This window comes from Trifolium pratense, linkage group LG4, assembly GCF_020283565.1.
Source record: "Trifolium pratense cultivar HEN17-A07 linkage group LG4, ARS_RC_1.1, whole genome shotgun sequence".
Lineage (NCBI taxonomy): Eukaryota > Viridiplantae > Streptophyta > Magnoliopsida > Fabales > Fabaceae > Trifolium > Trifolium pratense.
In genome coordinates, this window is record NC_060062.1 from 30,871,951 (window position 1) to 30,891,447 (window position 19,497).

The 19,497-nt window shown below is 37.1% G+C and overlaps 1 protein-coding gene across 4 annotated transcripts; it reads right to left on the bottom strand.

Moving 5' to 3' along the window:
* Positions 1 to 6,370: 6,370 nt before the first annotated feature.
* On the bottom strand, positions 6,371 to 18,142 carry LOC123921276 (APO protein 3, mitochondrial). 4 transcript variants are annotated; one of them, XR_006814007.1, is made up of 4 exons: positions 17,490 to 18,053; positions 15,231 to 16,704; positions 13,947 to 14,264; positions 6,371 to 7,078 (listed from the first exon to the last, which is right to left on the bottom strand). XR_006814007.1 is itself a non-coding variant. In XM_045973752.1 (2 exons), the coding sequence occupies exons 1-2, from the start codon at positions 17,954 to 17,956 to the stop codon at positions 15,810 to 15,812; spliced, it is 1,362 nt and encodes a 453-aa protein (XP_045829708.1). In that variant the 5' UTR covers positions 17,957 to 18,142; the 3' UTR covers positions 13,527 to 15,809. The 4 variants fall into 4 exon arrangements, 1 of the variants encoding a protein (XP_045829708.1); XR_006814008.1 differs by having other exon boundaries at positions 6,384 to 8,522; XR_006814009.1 differs by lacking the exon at positions 6,371 to 7,078 and having other exon boundaries at positions 13,887 to 14,264.
* Between the last annotated feature and the right edge of the window lie 1,355 nt (positions 18,143 to 19,497).

The following is a 19,497-nucleotide window of genomic DNA, read 5'->3' on the forward strand; positions in this document are numbered from 1 at the left end:
GGTTGAATTATGATTTCTTAGTAATGGAAGACTCATAAAGTGTGAAACTACATTTGTATATGGCCAAAAGAAGTGCAATATAAATTGAACACAAGTGTGCTAGTGAAGTGGGTCCAAACTCTTTTGAAAAACTGCTACTTGAGTCACCGACAGAGATATCTAATTTTAACATGTAGATCGGTTTATTTGCTGACACACCTTGTGTCTGACTGATCATGCTACTCTCATTAATCCAACTTTTATAGTAGCAAAACAAGCTTTTTTTTTTTTAGATAGGTTTGTACTTGAAAATTGTTTAAAGCATCGATACAATACTTATGCATTATTTAGAAGTAAAAGTTCATACTTCATAGTCACGAAGAGATGCTGACACCATGATATTTTTCCCCCCAAAACAACAAATGAGTTTAATTTTAGGCATCAAACATGTATACTTGTTTATTCTTGCATGTGTTTTGCTAATTGACATTGATTATGTCATTTTCTTATAAGTTACAGACAAGATGAGTTATAAACTTCTACATCGTAAAGTCGACATCAAACATCATTGTAAACGAAAAGTTTAATCATAGAATCTCCGAGATCTTTCGATATAGTTTTTAAGAGAATTGATTTTGTCACTTTAAAAAAATTAACGACACGCCTTTTTGTCTGTTTGTATTTCAAAGTCTAATTATCACACGCATACATGTTATTTTTTTACAACTTATACATTTACATGCATGAATAATTTATTTTTTTTACATGTATTAATAAGTTAGCATCACATATATCATGTTTGTGAGTATCCCTCTGCTGAAAATACATAAATAAATCACACCTGACCTGGTACTTGTCATTTGTAAGTTGCCAATAAAGATTATGGGGACGAATTCCGTGACTCTTGGTAACGAATTTATTCTACAAGATTAGTTAGCTAGAAGAATTGAATTGAATTGAACTTAATTTTGAAAGAGACCACAGAGATCTCACAACGTGTTATTATGGATTTAAACGTTGACTTCATAATGTACTATTTCCTACGTCCTTATAAAAACTTTTGATAAAAATTACGGATATTATAAAAAGTTGATGGAATTATAAATTTATCTTAAAAGTGTGATTATTACTAAATTATCATTTGTGTGTAAATATATTTATTGTTGACTTTTTATATTGCAAAGACAAATTGATATTAATAGAGTATATTTTAAAAGAAAAGTAAATACATCTAAAAATTTGTAAAAAGACTTATATTTAAAGATATTTTTTTTATTCATCAAAAAAGAACAGACATTTTTTTTTATAAAAAGATCTTATATTAAGGACGGAGGGAATACAAGAGTCAATTATTTATTTCCCATGACTTGGTCAACCCATTGAATTAATTTTTTGTCTGGAAAAGACATGGTCAATAATAGTAAAATGTTTTTAACTTTTAACACTGAAAGCTGTGTGTATAAATAATGTGCCTACCCCTACTAATTTCTTAGCAATCACATTTGTTTCTCTCTTATATTATACTCAACATGAGATGAGATAGGGTTTGATTCTCACTTTCAATATAAATGAATAATACTAATTATTATCTACTAATATTAGCTGTTTATAAAAAATGAGAGCTTTTAAACTAGAGATTACACTGATATCTGCTTAATCTCGAAGGTTGCTCAACCGGAGACCATCCAGCAGTTTAGACCCATATCCTTGTGTAATACTTTATATAAAGTTGTGAGTAAGGTTATGACTAACAGAATAAAAGATACTATTACTAAAGTGGTGTCCGCTCATCAGACGAGATTTATTCCGGGAAGAGTATTCATGAGAATATTGTTGTCGCTCAGGAGATGGCTCACAACATGCGAAAGATGAATGGAAAGGTGGGATATTTTGCTATCAAGGTTGACTTGTCCAAAGCTTATGACCGCCTTAACTGGAATTTTATTCATCAAACTCTTATTGAGGTGGGATATCCTTTGGAATGGATTGCAGTAGTTATGAATGTTGAGGCAAAATGCAAAATCTCAATTTGATGTTTTAAAGATAACAAACATCTTAATTATATTTTAAATGTAATTCTGATCTTATTGTTATCTAACAAGTGCTCTTGAGTGTTTTAATTAGTCAGGAACAATTAAGCTTCTAATCTCAATGATATTCATTATGTTTTGGCAAAAAGAGAAGCTTCAGGATCAGTCTGAGAATGATCTCTGGTTTAATTGCAACATTCTCCTCTTGAACAAGAATAAATGCAAAAGCACTTATTTCATTAAGTCAACCATATACAAGACAAAGAAGCACTTTATCTTGGCTTTAACTCACAAGATCACAACAGTTCATGAACAATTAAGGCAAGGAATAAATTGGAAGGAAAGTGACTTTCCTCTTTGGACAAAGTTAATGATCAAGCATGTGCAACATGATAATTTCTCAAGGCATCATCTAATCAGGTGTATCAAGAGTGTTTGGACAAGAATTACATAGACCAATAAGGATGAGACAACACACATTGAACTCATAGTTGTCATGTACCTTCAATGTCATTATTTAATGAACATTCTCCAAGAGATTAATTTTTAATCAAGAAAATGAAGTACATGGAAAGGACAAGTGAATAGTTATGCAAGGACATCACAGCTGCATTCCCTTCACACTACAGCTGGCCACAGTTCTGCATCATTCTCCATTTGAAGATCAAGTGTAAAATTCGCCCAAATTGGAGAACGATCTCAGAATGATGCTGAGAATGACTGTCCTTTGCTTTTGAAGTTGCAAGCTCATCTACAGCTGTCCAAAACGTGCCTAAATGGTCTATAACGGATATACTTGGTGAGGAAGCAAGGAACAACTATCTACAGCCCATTGCAAGCTGTCATTATGGCCCTTTTATTTGAAAACATGAAGAACAGCAGGGAGAACGTTCTGAAAAAGATCAGTTTGAGCTTATCCACTCAACAATTCAGCATGAGCTGTCTATTTTGAATCAACTAGCCGTTGGAGAACTTCCTTTGGGACCAAGGAACTGAAGACTCAAGGTTCAACTATAAAAGGAAGGCTTTGGCAACATTGAAGAGCAAGAGTTCAATTTACAACAATCAATCTACTTGTCTTTGTGATACAAGTTTTCAAGCTCTTCTTTAAAGATCTCTTTCACTCCATATTTTGTAATTATCATACTAGGATCAGTATCCATTTTGAGTGAACAAAGAGAGATTTTATTGTAACTAGTTTTTCAACTTAGTTTGAGTGAGAAAGCTTTAGATCCAAACCATTATCAAAATTGTAAAGATTGGCTCAATTCAATACGTAACTATTGATTGAGTGACACCTCATAAAGTCTAGGAAAGACTTAGGTAGATCAAGCAAGTGAAGCTTGGAAGATTGTGATCTTGGATTAGATCAAAGAAGAAGTGTATCTTGAGATCGGTAGAATCTCTTAGTGGACAATCTCACAGGAGCGTGGGGACTGGAGTAGCCCATACTATTAAGGGGTGAACCAGGATAAAATTATTGTGTCTCTTCTCTCCCTTAAACTCATATTAATTTTATGCAAACACAAACACACACAAATCACTTATTGTTTTGTTTGCAGCTCTGAGATCGTTCTAAGATCATTCTCCTAACTTATACTATTTATTCTGAGATCATTCTAACGTATGTTTTGATATCTAATTTTTAAAAGGACAATTTTTAAAGGTTCACAATTCAAACCTCTCTTTCTTGTGAAAAACTTTGCTACTTCAATGAATTCGGTTACTAGCGTTCGTACGAATGTTAAATGGAATGGGGAGAATGCAAATTACTTTCATCCTCAGCAAGGTATCAGGCAAGGTGACCCTATATCTGCCTATCTCTTTGTCATTTGCATGGATAAACTGTCTCATTTGATCACTCAAGAGGTTCAAGAGGGAGAGTGGAAACCTATGAGGACTGGTAGAAATGGTCCACTTATTTCACATCTTATGTTTGCAGATGATTTATTGCTTTTTGCGGAGGCAAATTTCACATAGAATTGTTATGAAAATTCTTAGCCAGTTCTGTCAACTTTCAGGTCAACAGGTATCTCATGAGAAAACTAGCATCATGTTCTCCAAGAATGTATGTCATCGTGTTAGGGAGGAGTTGGTGTTGTTATCCGGATTTAATATTGAAACCCCGTCTTTGGGAAAATATTTAGGTGTACCTCTTGTGGGTAGAGCTCCAAGGCGATAAGACTACAATTACCTTATTGATCAAGTGAAGAGTAAATTATCGGCTTGGAAAGCAAAACAATTATCTTTCGTTGGTAGAGTTACGCTCTCAAAGGCTGTTATTGAGGCTATTCCCATCTATCCCATGATGACTAGTCCCATACCTAAAACATGTCTGAATGAGATACAAAAAATTCAGCGTGCGTTTATATGGGGTGACGAAGATGGCAACCGAAAATATCATGCTGTGAGTTGGGACAATGTTACCAAACCAAAATCTCTTGGTGGTTTGGGTATTACGAGACCAGTAAATATGAATAAAGCGTGTTTAATGAAATTAGGCTAGGCTATTCAAACTGGTCAAAAAGCTTTGTGGATTGATGTTATGAAAGGAAAATATGGGAGGCAAAATTCAAGCTTTGAAATACCCATTGTGAAAGCTCATGATTCTAGTCTATGGAAGTGCTTGTCTGATGGTTTGCATAATTTTCATATGTATGAATTTTGGGCCATTGGGAATGGTAATACAGTAAAGGCATGGAGTGATAGATGGTTATTATATGGTAAGTCAATTGAAGAACTTGGCATAGTAGTACTAGATAATATGCAAAGTTGGAAGGTGAGGGATTTAGTGGATGACAGTGGGGTCTGGAAGCTAGATACTTTAACTTCATGGCTACCTCATAACATTATTAGCAAGCTGTTTGCAATTGTTCCACCAAACAATGCTAGTGCTGCGGACATGAGAGCTTGGAGAGGAACAATGGATGGGAATTTCAGCATTGCTTCTGCTTATACAATGCTCTGTAATCTTAATGACGACGAGTGGGATGTAGTGTGGCGGCGGATTTGGCGGCTACAGGTCCTGGAAAGAGTTCGAAGCTTCATTTGGTTAGTGCGGCATGACCGGTTAATTACGAATTATCGCAAAAGTAAAATGCATATCTGTGCACCATGGTGTAAACATTGTGTGAAAGCCATCGAGGATACCATGCATGTGCTTCGGGACTTTCCCCTAGCCAAAGTAGTATGGTGTAATTTGATGAATAGCGCAGTTGGGGACATATTTTATGCTGCTAATTTGGAAGATTGGATAACTTTGAACTTGAATCAAGACCTTGGGAAAGAGAAAGAAGGCACGTGGAGTTGTGTGTGGGCTGTGGGGTGCCATTTCCTTTGGTTTTGGCGCAACAAAGAAGCTCATGGAGATGAAAGTAGGAGGCTGAGTCAACCTTGGCAGCTTATTATGAGTCAGTTTCAACATTATCAGCAAGCCAATATTTTACATGTAGCATCGCATGTCAGACATAAAGCGGTAGTACAAATCGGATGGACTCGTCCGGAAGAAGATTGGATAATGCTCAATACAGATGGAGCTAGCAGGCCTAGTAGCTCGGCAGGGTGCGGGGGACTGCTTCGAAATTCGAATGGTCAGTGGCTCGGGGGTTTTTCACATCATCTGGGGCGGTGTAATGCCTATCTTGCAGAGTTGTGGGGAGTATTTCATGGTCTCAAGTTTGCTTATGATAAAAGGGTTTAAAAAGATAGCGTTGCATATTGATTCGTATGTTGTGGTACATACGCTACAAAGTGACAAGGACGACAGTGTTGTTGGATGGAGAATTATCCAAGAAATTAGACGGTTGCTTGCAATGGATTGGGAAGTTAAGATTAGTCACTTATCGTGAATCAAATGCTTGCGGCGATACACTTGCCAATTTGGGGTGCGACAATGAACCGGGGATGCAGGTGTATGACCATTGTCCTGCAAGTCTGAGCTCATTGTTATTAGCCGATGTTATGGGGATAGCTACCCCTAGAGTCATCTCTATGTAGTTTCTTTTCTCTTGGACTTCGCCCCTTTTGTATCAAAAAAAAAACTAGAGACTATGTCAATCTTTTAAAATAGCATTGAAGTAGGAAACATCTACGTGGTGCCTATTGAAAATGAAAACAGTCTACTACAAATTTGACAACAAACTCAAAATACCACTCTTGACATTTACACAAAAATATACTTGAATTGTTTTAGCGAAATTTGTCTTTTGTCAAATTTTACATTTTTAATCCAACATTAAATAAGATAGCTAAATTTTTTGGTAAAATAAGATAACTAAATATATTATATTAACTTAGTGATAAGCTTGGTATATATTATAAAAAGGGAAGAATTTAGCACTAGACAAAAGTAAGATAGGATATGGTAATGGGTACTTCGCATTTGTCCTCTCACGAGCTTCATTTGTCAAACAGACACTATCTTATAGCAGAAGAATACAGAAAGTCAAACACTGTGGTACAAGATATTTTTATTAATTCAGATGCCCTTACCATAACAAACTCTATAATGCTACATTGTGCAACCTGGCTATCAAAGTCTTGAATTTGCCCCGAACTAGATTAAACTGGTGGTAAAAACAAAAACGTTTTGAATTTGATCACAACTAAGCTTTCAAATCTAAATTTGCAATTCTTTATGTTAATGACATGACTATGATAATTTATTGCAAGTTACCTACTCTCTTTCAAAATCAAACTAAATAGTTATAATGATAATATGGCCTATTAAGTGTTTTGGATGATGTACTGTAATAACAATCAGGGGAGAGACTGCATTCAAATGTGTTCTCAGTACCGCGTAAGTAGTCATCAAAACCCGGTTGAAACGAAATGAAATTCTCATTTCTAGGAGATAGGTAGGGAATGATGGGTCTCAAGTTTTTCAACCCATTAGCTTCTTATGATAATCTTCACATTTGTTGTTTGCATAAAGTAGCCTCATAAGACCATTAGCACTTACTTGTATGTAGGTGGAATTATCTCTCTGTTGCAGCAAGCCGTATCCTCGTAAGACTATGAGCACTTAACAGTTAACATGCAGGCAACATTATCTCTTCCTTGCATAGAATCTACAATGGCAATTTAGACATACGAAATAACGTCAAACTATGAAAACACATTCCATTTCGAACTTTTTAATAACCCTACTCAAGTTATCAAAAATTAATTTCTATCAGCACTTGTTCACAATAAACTATGATAGTCTTCATTATAAACAAGCGTAATCACTAAATTGCATACTTTTTAATTCCTAAGCAGGTTTACAGAGAGGGATCGCGTGCCTTTTACCTGGCTGTCTGAAGCATCTGTTGCATGGCAGCATGGGAGATTTTTATGATACTTTTTGGTGGGACTCTTAAGACATCTAGAAGGATCAATTATCTTTTAAAAAATACATAACTAGTGTTCTAGTGAGTTAGTCTTTCTGTGGTTGAATTGAGTCGAACTCTATTTCTGGTTATCGCTTTCATGAAGAAGCAAACTAGATGCACACAGTCTTGTCATTATTATTTCTGCTTAATGTACTTCTGAGTTCTGATATATGTGCGCCGTCTTTACTCTCTTTGATGTTTGTCAATGTTCTCTATTAGTTTCTGGTCTGTTTGTAACACTTAAACTTCAACAGATTTCTGATTAGCCATATTTGACACAAATTTTCAACAGACAAAATTAGAGAGATAATGAGTAAACATCAACGGAATTGAACGGAAAATGAATTATTTCTCATTGACTCGAAGAGGAAAAGATGCTGAGGTCGTCATTTATACAGTTGGAGAAAAGCGGGAAAGTTAAAACAGAAAACAGATATGTAAGTGCAGTGGCTCATGAAGAAAAGTCCAATCCACTGCATACTTGTTACACTTTGTAGTTTGTACCTGTAATCTGATACTCAATTATGTTCAGATTGTTGTAATTTTTCAGTTCAGTGGTATTATTCGTTGGATCCAAACCTCACACACAAACTTTAACTCACAGACCACTTGAACAGAGAAAAAAAGGAAACTTGGAGAGGATGGAAAGACTTCTCTTATGTTTGGCCATCAAGAATGGGGAGATTTTCTGGAAAATGGACATTAAAAGAGGCCACATTGGCTGCAAGAAACACAGGTTCACTGTAAAGAATCTAATTCTAGGTACCAAACCTCACAGAACACTTGAACAGAGAAAAGAGGGAAACTTAAAGAGGGTGGAAAAGTATTCACACTGAAAAATGTACACACTTGTATTACTCAATAAAATTATTCATACATACTATGAATAAGTCTCACACTGATCGGGCTTATCATTAAGCGGTTAAAAAACACAACTAGTCAATTCTAAGTAACACTAACATAACACTTGAGCTAACTATTTCTCTCAAAACGCACATTCTGGTTCAGTGGACAATCGCCACCTTGTTTCTTAATTGTTTAAACTTGTCAGCTTTCAATGGTAAAGTCATAATATCCACTACCTGGCCAGCAAGCTATTCTGCAACACTCCAAGTTCAGCCTTCCTGTGTTCAACTGGTCTCTAAGAAAATGAAACATGATCTCTATATTTTTGCTTATCCCATGTGCAATTGGAAGTTTAGCTAAAACTAGAAAGATTTGTCAAAAAAAAGAAGCTAAAACTAGAAAGAAACCTATTTTAAGGCTGATAGGATCAATATTGTATTGCTAACACAAATCACAAAACAGCAGACAAATAGGGAAAACTGGTATATTTATTTTTAGTAATATAAATAGCTGAAGTTCATATGGGATTCAGCCAACTATTACAGAGATGAAAGAAAAGGAAAAAAACGATAAAGACTGTAAAAGGTAGGTAAGGCAATTCGAGAAGCCTTGGATCTCCCAGAGCAGTAACAATACTGACAAAATATCTGAATGATTATTCCCATCGTAAACTCTATAATTATAGCATCTAAATTCTATTTTCTCTCTCTGCCACCTGGCATAGTCATCCAAAACCCACTGAGTTTGTTGCCATCATTTAGGAGTGATTCCCTCCTCCTTTCTTATTGTGCTTACGTGTATAAACTATGTTATACTTATCAATACCCCGTCCTTCAAAACTCTCCTTGACCTCAAGGAGAAATCCGGGAAACTCTTTCCTCATTTTCTCAACTGACTCCCATGAATTCTCAAATTCTGGTAGCCCTTGCCATTTCACTAATACTTCCACTTCACCCTGCTCATTCCTCCTAGTATCCATTGCTTCTTCTGGCCCTGACTCTAACTGCCACTGCTCATTCATACAAGCAGGTAGAGGTTGAGATTCTACATTAGGAGAGATAGCTTTCTTTAATAAAGAAGCATGAAAAACTGGATGTACCCTACTGTCATCAGGTAACTTCAGTTTATAAGCCACAGCACCTATCTTCTGCTCTATCTCATAAGGCCCATAATATCTTGGGCTTAGTTTCTGATTAAATCTATTAGCCAACTTCCTTAACTTGTAAGGTTGGATCTTCAAATACACCATATCTCCTACTTGATACTCCACCTCTCTTCTATGTTTGTTGGCTTGTGCCCTCATCTGGTCTTGTGCCTTCAATAACTGTTCTTGCATTTCTCTCAACATAACATTCCTTTCTGCTGTAAGCTTGTTAACTTCCTCCACTGAAGAACGACTCACATCACCTCTTATTAACACTGGTGGTACTCTCCCATACAAAGCCTCAAAGGGAGTGGATTTCAGAGATGCATGATAATTCGTATTATACCAATATTCTGCCCACGCTAACCATCTAGGCCACTGCTTGGGTTGTCTACCAGTCAAGCATCTTAAATATGTTTCTAGACATCTATTCACTACCTCTGTTTGCCCATCTGACTGAGGGTGATAAGCACTGCTATACTTCAATCTTGTACCTGCCTGTTTGAAAACTTCTGCCCAAAATGAACTGAGGAAAACCTTGTTTCTATCTGAGACAATAGAGCTGGGGAATCCATGAAGTCTCACTATTTCTTTGATAAATAGCTCTGCAATATCCTTAGCTGTGTAAGGATGTTTCACCGGCAAGAAATGAGCATATTTGGTTAGCCTATCTACCACTACCATTATGGTGTCAACCCCTTGTACCTTAGGTAGCCCACCTATGAAGTCCATAGATATGTCAGTCCAAACCTGTTTAGGTACCGGTAAAGGTTGAATCAAACCCCCAGGACTCAGAGTTTGATACTTATTTCTCTGGCACACCTCACAAGCATCCACATATTCCTTAATATTCTTTCTCATACCCTCCCAATACACCACACTAGCAATTTTTTTGTAAGTCCTGAGATAGCCAGAATGTCCTCCAGTGGAAGTATCATGAAATTCATGTAGAATCCAAGCAATTCGTGGTGAATTCTTAGGAATAGCCACTCTGCCTTCATGAAATAGTTTTCCACCTCTTAACTGATAGCCCGGATGACTTAATGGATCACCAATTAAATCCTGAACTAGTATTTTAAGCTTATCATCTTTCTGAATTTCTTCTCCTAATCCTTCCCAAGCTTCACATTGCACCATAGAAATGGTTGAGTACTGCATCTGTCTTGACAATGCATCAGCAACACTGTTCTCTTTTCCAGGTTTATATTTAACTTCAAAATCAAACCCAATCAACTTGGCTATCCACTTTTGCTGATCCTCCCCCATTGTCTTCTGTTCAGTGATGTGTTTCAGGCTCTTTTGATCAGTGTGAACCTGAAAGTGTCTGCCTAACAAATAAGGCCGCCACTTCTGTATAGCTACCACTATAGCCATAAGTTCTCTTTCATATACTGACTTGCCCTGTGCTCTGTCAGAAAGTGTCTGACTCATATAAGCTATTGGTCTACCCTCCTGCATCAACACTGCACCAATTCCCTTCCCAGATGCATCAGTCTCCACTATAAACTCTTTGTTGAAATCTGGCATTGCTAGTACTGGGATAGTGGTCATGGACTGCTTCAGCTTGTCAAAGGCCAGTTGAGGTTCTTCACCCCATTTAAAGTTGTCCTTCTTCAGTAACTGAGTTAATGGCCAAGCTATCTTGCTATAATTTCTGACAAACTTCCTGTAATATCCAGTTAAGCCTAAGAATCCCCTCAAACTTTTAAGTTCCTTAGGGATAGGCCATCTCAACATATCTTCAATCTTCTTGGGATCAGCTGATACTCCTTTTCCAGAAATTAAATGGCCTAAGTACTCAATTTCTGCTTGACCAAAAGAACACTTCTTTTTATTGGCAAACAATTTGTGAGTGTGCAGAACTTGTAAAATTTCTTTCAAATGTCTCACATGATCCTCTTTGTTGGCACTATATATTAGAATATCATCAAAAAACACCAAAACAAATTTTCTCAAATAAGGTCTCAACACTTCATTCATCAAGGCTTGGAAGGTTGATGGAGCATTGGTGAGGCCAAAAGGCATAACTAAATACTCATAGTGACCTTCGTGGGTTCTAAAGGCTGTTTTGGCTATATCATCCTCTTTCATTCTAATTTGGTGGTACCCAGACTTAAGATCAAACTTGGAAAATATGACAGCTCCATTTAATTCATCTAATAATTCATCTATAACTGGTATAGGGAACTTGTTTGGGACAGTTACCTTATTTAAAGCTCGATAGTCAGTGCAAAATCTCCACCCTCCATCTTTCTTTTTCACTAGCAAAACTGGACTGGAGAATGGGCTGGTACTGTGCCTTATGATACCAGCTTGCATCATTTCTTTGACAATCTTCTCTATCTCATTCTTTTGATAATACGGGTACCTATATGGCCTCAGATTAGGAATGTTGGCATCTGGCTTGAGCAGTATAGCATGATCATGCTCTCTAATTGGTGGTAATCCAGAGGGCATGTTAAAAACGGTAGTAAATTCATTAATCACCTTCCCCCATTCAGACATATCTCCACCTTCTACTGCTTCTGTTGCATCACCACTGATCGTGTGTATATAAAATCCCATCGCCTCATCAGACAAAGCTTTAATCATTGTCTTCCAAGTTGCTTGACTGTTGCACATAGTTGGATCTCCTTGGATGGTGTATTTTTTTCCGTCTAATTCACACTTCAGACAAAGATTGCTAAAATTAGCTTCTATGTTGCCCAAGCTTGCTAACCAGTCCATACCAAGCACCATTTCTGAACCACTCAGTTCCATAATGAAAAAATGTTGTTTAAATTCAACCCCTTGAATGTTGAATTGTAAACCTTCACACACACCATTGTTTCTCACCTTCTCCCCGTTCCCCACTTCGATGACATAGGTGGGTGTCTCAACTACTGGCACTTTCAATTCTTTCACTAATCCAGATGTTATGAAATTACTAGTGGCACCTGAATCAATCAAGGTCCTCACTTGTCTTTCCCCTACTCTCACCCACACCTTGAAGGACTTGTTGGAAGTGAACCCTTCTCTGCTGTGTAATGACAACTGTAGGTTTTTTAACTCCCTTACTGGCTCTTCCTCTCCACTCTCCTCTGCTATCAACTCCTTCTCTTCCTCACTACTCCAATCACATAGCCTCAAACTCATATGTTTGAACTTGCAAGTGTGATCTCTGCCCCATTTATCTCCACACTTGAAACACAGTCCTTTCTTATGCCTTTCTTCCAACTCTGCCGAACTCAACCACTTGCCTTTGAATTTATCTCCACCTACTGCCCCCCTCTTATCACTATCTCTCTTGGCTCCTCCAAAATCACCAGGGTCTCTAAACTTTACTGCACCGCCTCTATCCTTCCATTCCCCCTTCTCCTTTCCTCCAGCTCCTCGTTTCATCAAAGCATCATTCTTTTCCTCCAACAACAGGGCACGATCCATAATTTCTGCCAAGTCTCGACAATCATAGAGCTTCAACTCAGCTTGAATTTCTTCTTTTAACCCATTTAAAAATATGCTATCCAACATCACTCTCTCTTCTCTTCTTACTGGAGCTACCAACGTTTCAAATTGCTCTCTAAACTCCATAACTGTCCCCTTTTGTTTCAGATTTAACAATGGACCAAGTGGGTTTTGAAGAATTCCTGGTTGGAATCTTCTAATCAGCGAGAGTTTAAACTCATCCCAAGTCCTTGATGCAGTTTGTTCTTCCCACCACACAAACCAATTTAAGGCCTTATCCTCTAAGGCGATCACAGCTGCATCTAACTTATCACGAACGCGTACTTCATTCAAACGAAAATACCGTTCAATACGAACCAACCACCCATAAGCATCATCCCCTTTGAATATCGGGATCTCTAGCTTACGTCGGTGTCCCTGGTACCTGGGAAAACGAGGACGCGATTCTCTCGATACCATGCTACCGTCACTTCTATCGTCATCCTCTGTAGGCGACAGTCTCCGACGTGGCCTTCCTTGCCTTTGTCGAGGTCGATTTCGCTCACGTAACAATCGAATCTCATCCAAAGTATTTTCGACGTTACCCATCCTCTGTTCTAACGCATCAGCTCTTGCAGCTTCCATTATTGATGATAAAGATCAACAACAACCAAAGCTCTGATACCAAATTGATAGGATCAATATTGTATTGCTAACACAAATCACAAAACAGCAGACAAATAGGGAAAACTGGTATATTTATTTTTAGTAATATAAATAGCTGAAGTTCATATGGGATTCAGCCAACTATTACAGAGATGAAAGAAAAGGAAAAAAACGATAAAGACTGTAAAAGGTAGGTAAGGCAATTCGAGAAGCCTTGGATCTCCCAAAGCAGTAACAATACTGACAAAATATCTGAATGATTATTCCCATCGTAAACTCTATAATTATAGCATCTAAATTCTATTTTCTCTCTCTGCCACCTGGCATAGTCATCCAAAACCCACTGAGTTTGTTGCCATCATTTAGGAGTGATTCCCTCCTCCTTTCTTATTGTGCTTACGTGTATAAACTATGTTATACTTATCAAAGGCTATCCTATATTGTCTTCATAATATTAAGCACCAAAGGAATGTAGAAAATCCATACCTTAGAAATGGCTGGATAAATTTTACCATCTTAGGTAAACGGGTCTCCGTTATGACTGCATGCAAGGGTCCTTAGTCACATTGAAGCAGGTCATAGTCTCTTCCTTTGCTTGATTCCCATCAAAAGTTTTAAGCTTTAAGTAAAGTTTGTCGCAACATGAGCATGTGTAGCTACCATATAAATAAATAACTTGTGATAGAGTTGTTGCAGTTGTGTCCCAACCAGCAATTACAACGCTCAAAATAAGCTCAATGACTTTTTGTCAATTGCATTGTTTTCTCCCAATCATATCAATCTTGATAATATATCATGGTTTGCCTGTTCATTAATAAAAAGAGTGATTTGTTAATATGAAAACGTAGATTTCAACCCCAATGTCAGGTTTGGATACATGATTTCGGTGACTGTTGTCAATCACAAATTGTGGAGAATAGCAGTTTGTTCAAATTCCACTATGCTACAGAGCTATACCACTGTTGTAGTCGCTATTTGGAAACAATTCGCACTAAATAGCATATTGTGCAACAGTAGCGGTTTGGTTAAATGCAACTTCGCTATAGCACTATAGTGCTCCTGTAGCTGCTATTTGACAACACTATGATACTACATGATTGTTGGGCATTCTTTTTAGCATCCTCTATCTCTGTCTTACTTCTCTGAATTACTGAGTAAGTGAACCAGTGGAAGAATTTGATGCCCGTCGTGTTTCTAAGCTTTTATTTAAAATGTTCTTAATATTCAAAACAAGATCATCGGAACAAAGGGCAACAGAGGCATAGATGAAGAAGCACAATAGAGGAGGGGGAGGGGGAGAACGATAGATTTACATTGCAAAACAACGAGCTGTAATTGAATTCAGTGTAACACAAGTTTACCGACAGTGCATACTTATTGAACTCTTCTTTTAAAATGAACATATACTAAACACCAATATTATTCATGAATAAAAGAATTTGTTTAGTGAAGAGTGATAAAGGAAGTTAATCAAAAGTTAAACTTACTATCTCTATATACACCAAAAGCACAAAATTTACGTGTTATCATCATCATTTTATCATATAAATAATACCTGGAGATTAGGAAAATATGAATATTTATTAAATGCAATTCAAAAGATGAAATAATCAATACATTATATACCAAAAAAAAAAAAACTGAAGGAGCCCCCCCAGTAAAAACATTTGTAAGTTGTAGCCAGTGGAGCTGGAGTCTAATGTCAAGTACTAGAGAAAGGCTTTAATTGATAGTGGGTAAAGAATGAGATGGATTCTACAACAGTTTTACCTTTTGCCGCATCAATTACCTACCACGCAGGTGGTCGGAGCCCTTGTTGAACTTTCTTTCCATCATTCATCTTTAAATTCATCGAATATAGTAGTTAGGAGAAATTTCGAGCTAAATTAGCTTCAACATTCATTCAATTAGTTGAGGATGTATTAGTAAGCTATGTTTTGTGAGAAGAATCTACCAATAGCGTGCTTGACATACTTTTGCACCCACAGCATAGTGCAAGACCCTTTATCATTATGCATTGCAGTTCAGACTGTGTGGTCTTTCATAGTATCAATTCCGGTGTAAGCATTGTTTTCACAAGAAACTGTGCAGTTTGAGCTAAATGCAAATCAATATGGAAACACGAAAAATGAAAGGCTTGTAATAATTCTTCAATCTGCGTGTCCTTTCTGAAGATAAAATAAGCTGGTAAATATATTCAGAATATGTGAATGATGAATTACAGCCAAGCACAGGACAGGACACTAATGTTCAGATTTTATCAAACTCAAAAGTTGATGATTTTATCCATAAGAACTCTAAATGTCCACTGAATGTATATGTCCCACCTTCAAAAGGGAAGAAGGTGTTTCAGGCAACAAGGTCAACTTCATCTCGTTCTGGGGAAACCACGTCTAATCTCATCATGCTCCTATATTGATCAGGAACGGGAGCCCCAGCATGCACACAGAGTTCCACGACAGCAGGAGCCTTGCCATAATATCTCTTCAGATTGTTATTCAGAGCAGGGCCATTCAGATCCTCAACATGCCAGACATAATTCGGATCAACAATATCATCTAATGTTGCTTGTTGCCATGCGTGTAAACCATTCCGAGACTGATGCTTTGAAGCCTTGCACATTCTCAACTTATGCCCCTTAGGACCAACCTGAACCTCAGGACAATATCCACAAGTATTCACAACATACTTCTCCATGATCTTCTTTGCACCTGACATCATCTCAAACCATGAGGCCAATGTAAGTTTACTTAAATCCCTTACTTTGTTTCTTTCCTCATCATTCAACTGATCCATATGGCTTATTCGGTTCTCAACTAGATTTTGGATCTTCTCTACAGGTTCTATCAACATAGAGGATGAATCAATTAAAGGATTAACATTTTGAAAAGAACATTTTCTTTCGCTTTCATTCTCTTCCGCAACGGATTCAAAATCAGCTATTCTTCCTTCGATACAATATACAGGTTTGGTTCTCCTCTTCGTGGGATATTTTTCAAGGTTTAGACCCGCTTGTATACAGAGTTCAACTATGGCAGGGATACGAGGAACACTAAATCTCTCGTCATGCCCAACCCTCGGTTTGCCAACACGGTCATAGAGATGAAAACATTTTGGGAAACGAAACACATCTCGAACACCTCCCCTTTTCCAAACATGAGTTGCACTCCGCAGCCAACTGTTTGGTCCAGTACATGTTCGAATTTCATGACCCACATAACCAATGTGAACTTCATTACAAAGCCTGATAAGTTGAAACCATTAAACATGAAGCCAACAACTATAAGACAATGCAACTTGTTGTATTTCCACTCCAAAAACAGTAGAAATCCCAGAACAATGACACAAAAAACAACCACTTAAAAAATCAAACGTTTGCGAAGAATACTCAGAACTCATTTGTTTAATTTAAAAATCACACCGAAGCATATTTGGCTCCTCGTAAAACTAGTCTATGTACTTTAAGAAAAGTGGCATAAGGTGGAACGTCAAAACTCTATTTCCCCATTCCAAACTTTGGTTGTTTAATTAAGGTATTTGCAACTAGAAAAGGAGGTGGCATTTAGCATGGAAAAGTGGAATTTAGCATAGGAATCACTTAACTGGTGTCTATAAGCACCAAAATAACCCTATTATAATCATGAAATTGTTTAAAAATACCTCTAAATATCTCATAAATAATCTTATAAAAAGTAAATAATGTTAATAATATTTAGGGGTATATTTGGATGAACAATGTCACATATGTCTTCAATTTCTAATTCTAAAACACAGAAAGTTTTGCAACAAAACTAAAATGTTTCACAAACCAATTTAAGACATATTTTTCATATTTCCTATATGAATCTAACATTAACATTTATATTTGATATCTTTATTGAGAATTGAATTGTTTAGGAGGATACTAAACATAAATTTGTTTCTTATGCAATTGTCCATGCCACTTAATTTCTTGATTAGCATCAATTTCAACTTCAGAATTCAAAAGCAAACAATCAAATATTCACATGAGATAAAGAGGGTGCCTACTCGCAGCGTAGAACAGGAATGACTCGGACGAGTTGACTCAAACCAGATAATAGATGACCGCGAGCTCGATAGACACGATGAGCAACTTCCACAAGCTCCGGTACAAGCAATCCATTTTCAGGAGGTTCTTCCAGAACTCTACAAGGTTGTGCCTTTCGAGCTTCTTTCTCTGCTTTCGCCCTCGCAATCAGAATCTTCATTGGCGTCACGTATGGCTTCCTCTCTGACTTTATCCGGCTAGGGTTGGGAACGTCGGAGTATGGGAATCCGTCGTCAGGATCTTCTGCCGCCGGCATAGTGTTGGATGTTAATGAGAGGCTAGAGTTGAGGCGGTGAGATAGTCGGTTTAGGATAGAAAGTTGTGAGAAGATGACGGTTGTACGCATGTCTCCGGCGCTGCGGCGAGAAATGGAAGTGGCGGAGCACCGGCGAAGTGATGAACCTATTCCCAGTGCAGCAGCGCCCATCCCTTTCTGCTATATGAAGTTTTTAACACTGACTAATCTCCTTCGGAAACATATGTGACACATAAAAGTGAGTTCTTTTTTTCAAATCAAATTTTCTCTATATGCATAGTCAATAGTCAGGACCAAGACCCTTACCACCAATTCATTGTTGGTAAAAAAATCAATTTCTTTCCCGTAAATCAAAATAAAGAATAAAAAAAGGAAAAAAGATTATGAATATCTAAAAACGAATAAAAAGCAATAGTTTGTTGGTACAATTGTGATTTGCGCCGAACTTGATAGAGAGGATCACAGTTCATATATTTTAACAGTTTGCAGCACTTTTTTCCGATGTGTTCCCTTCTATTATTTGTTTTCCAATGTATTCTCCCCTATTATCTTTTCAATGAAACGTAACACTTGACGTAACTAATTATCACTATAGAAATGGAAGACATAAGGTTGGGCCGATTTTAGGCGTGAACTTGCTTGATGGGCTGCACTCAATAAATTGTTAATAATATAATGATGGTTCGGTTCATCGGTTCTTCGGTTCCTAAAAATTGAAGTCGAGAAATGAACCAAACCACATCGATTTTTAATTGATTCGATTTGATTTTTTTATCTGAACCATGCATTTTTTTTCTAGTTTGGATGATCGATTTAATCAGTTTTCTGATCCGCTTACACCCCATATCATCACTCATTGTTTATCCCTTTTGCTGCTTCCCTTCCCTTCATCTTCTGCAACTCTGAGTTCCACATCGGAAGTAATGAATCCGATGTGAGGGTTTATAAACCTCTCCTTTTAACCAAGGTTTTGAGGTGGAGTTAGTTCGATCCGTATCAATTGGTATCAGAGAAAGTTCGATCTTTGGGTGTCAGGACTGAATGGGAAGAATGAACCCTATAAATGAAAAGGGGAAGAATGGAACTGTCGGGACGTCAATTGTTCAATAGACGAATTTGTTACCGATTTCCATGTGCAAGTTGCGCTTTGTGAACCCAACTTAGAGTCTCACATTGAAAGTAATGAACCCGATGTGAGGGTTTATATCCTCCCCTTTGAACCACGTTTTTAAGGTGGAGTTAGGTTCAATTTGTATCAACTTCTAACTTCTATTGTTTTCACGCAAAACATCCCATATGCAGTGTTATTCCCTAGCTAAATAATTTATCCATCCGTGTTTAAAGCCACTCAAACAGCCGATAGAGCTCTCCAACTATTCCTTCCACCGAACTGATAGCAACATTATGAATGTCGATAGCAAAGATATATTCAAAATTGTTTGAGATTGCCTTCTCTCTCAGCTGCAAACTACCTATGAACTAGTTATTAAAAAAGCCAGACTCTCTTTTCACAAAAAAGCCAAACTCAACTAACATGACATTTTCAGGTTTTCAAGACGACAGACTCAAACTTATTAAATATGTCTATGATACACTATGATGCGTTTGATTCGCAAAACAACAAGTACCGAACATAACAGTACAGGACAAAATAAGATAATACATGACAGAACAAAACTATATCGGAGAGAGATTAAACTATAATATTTTTT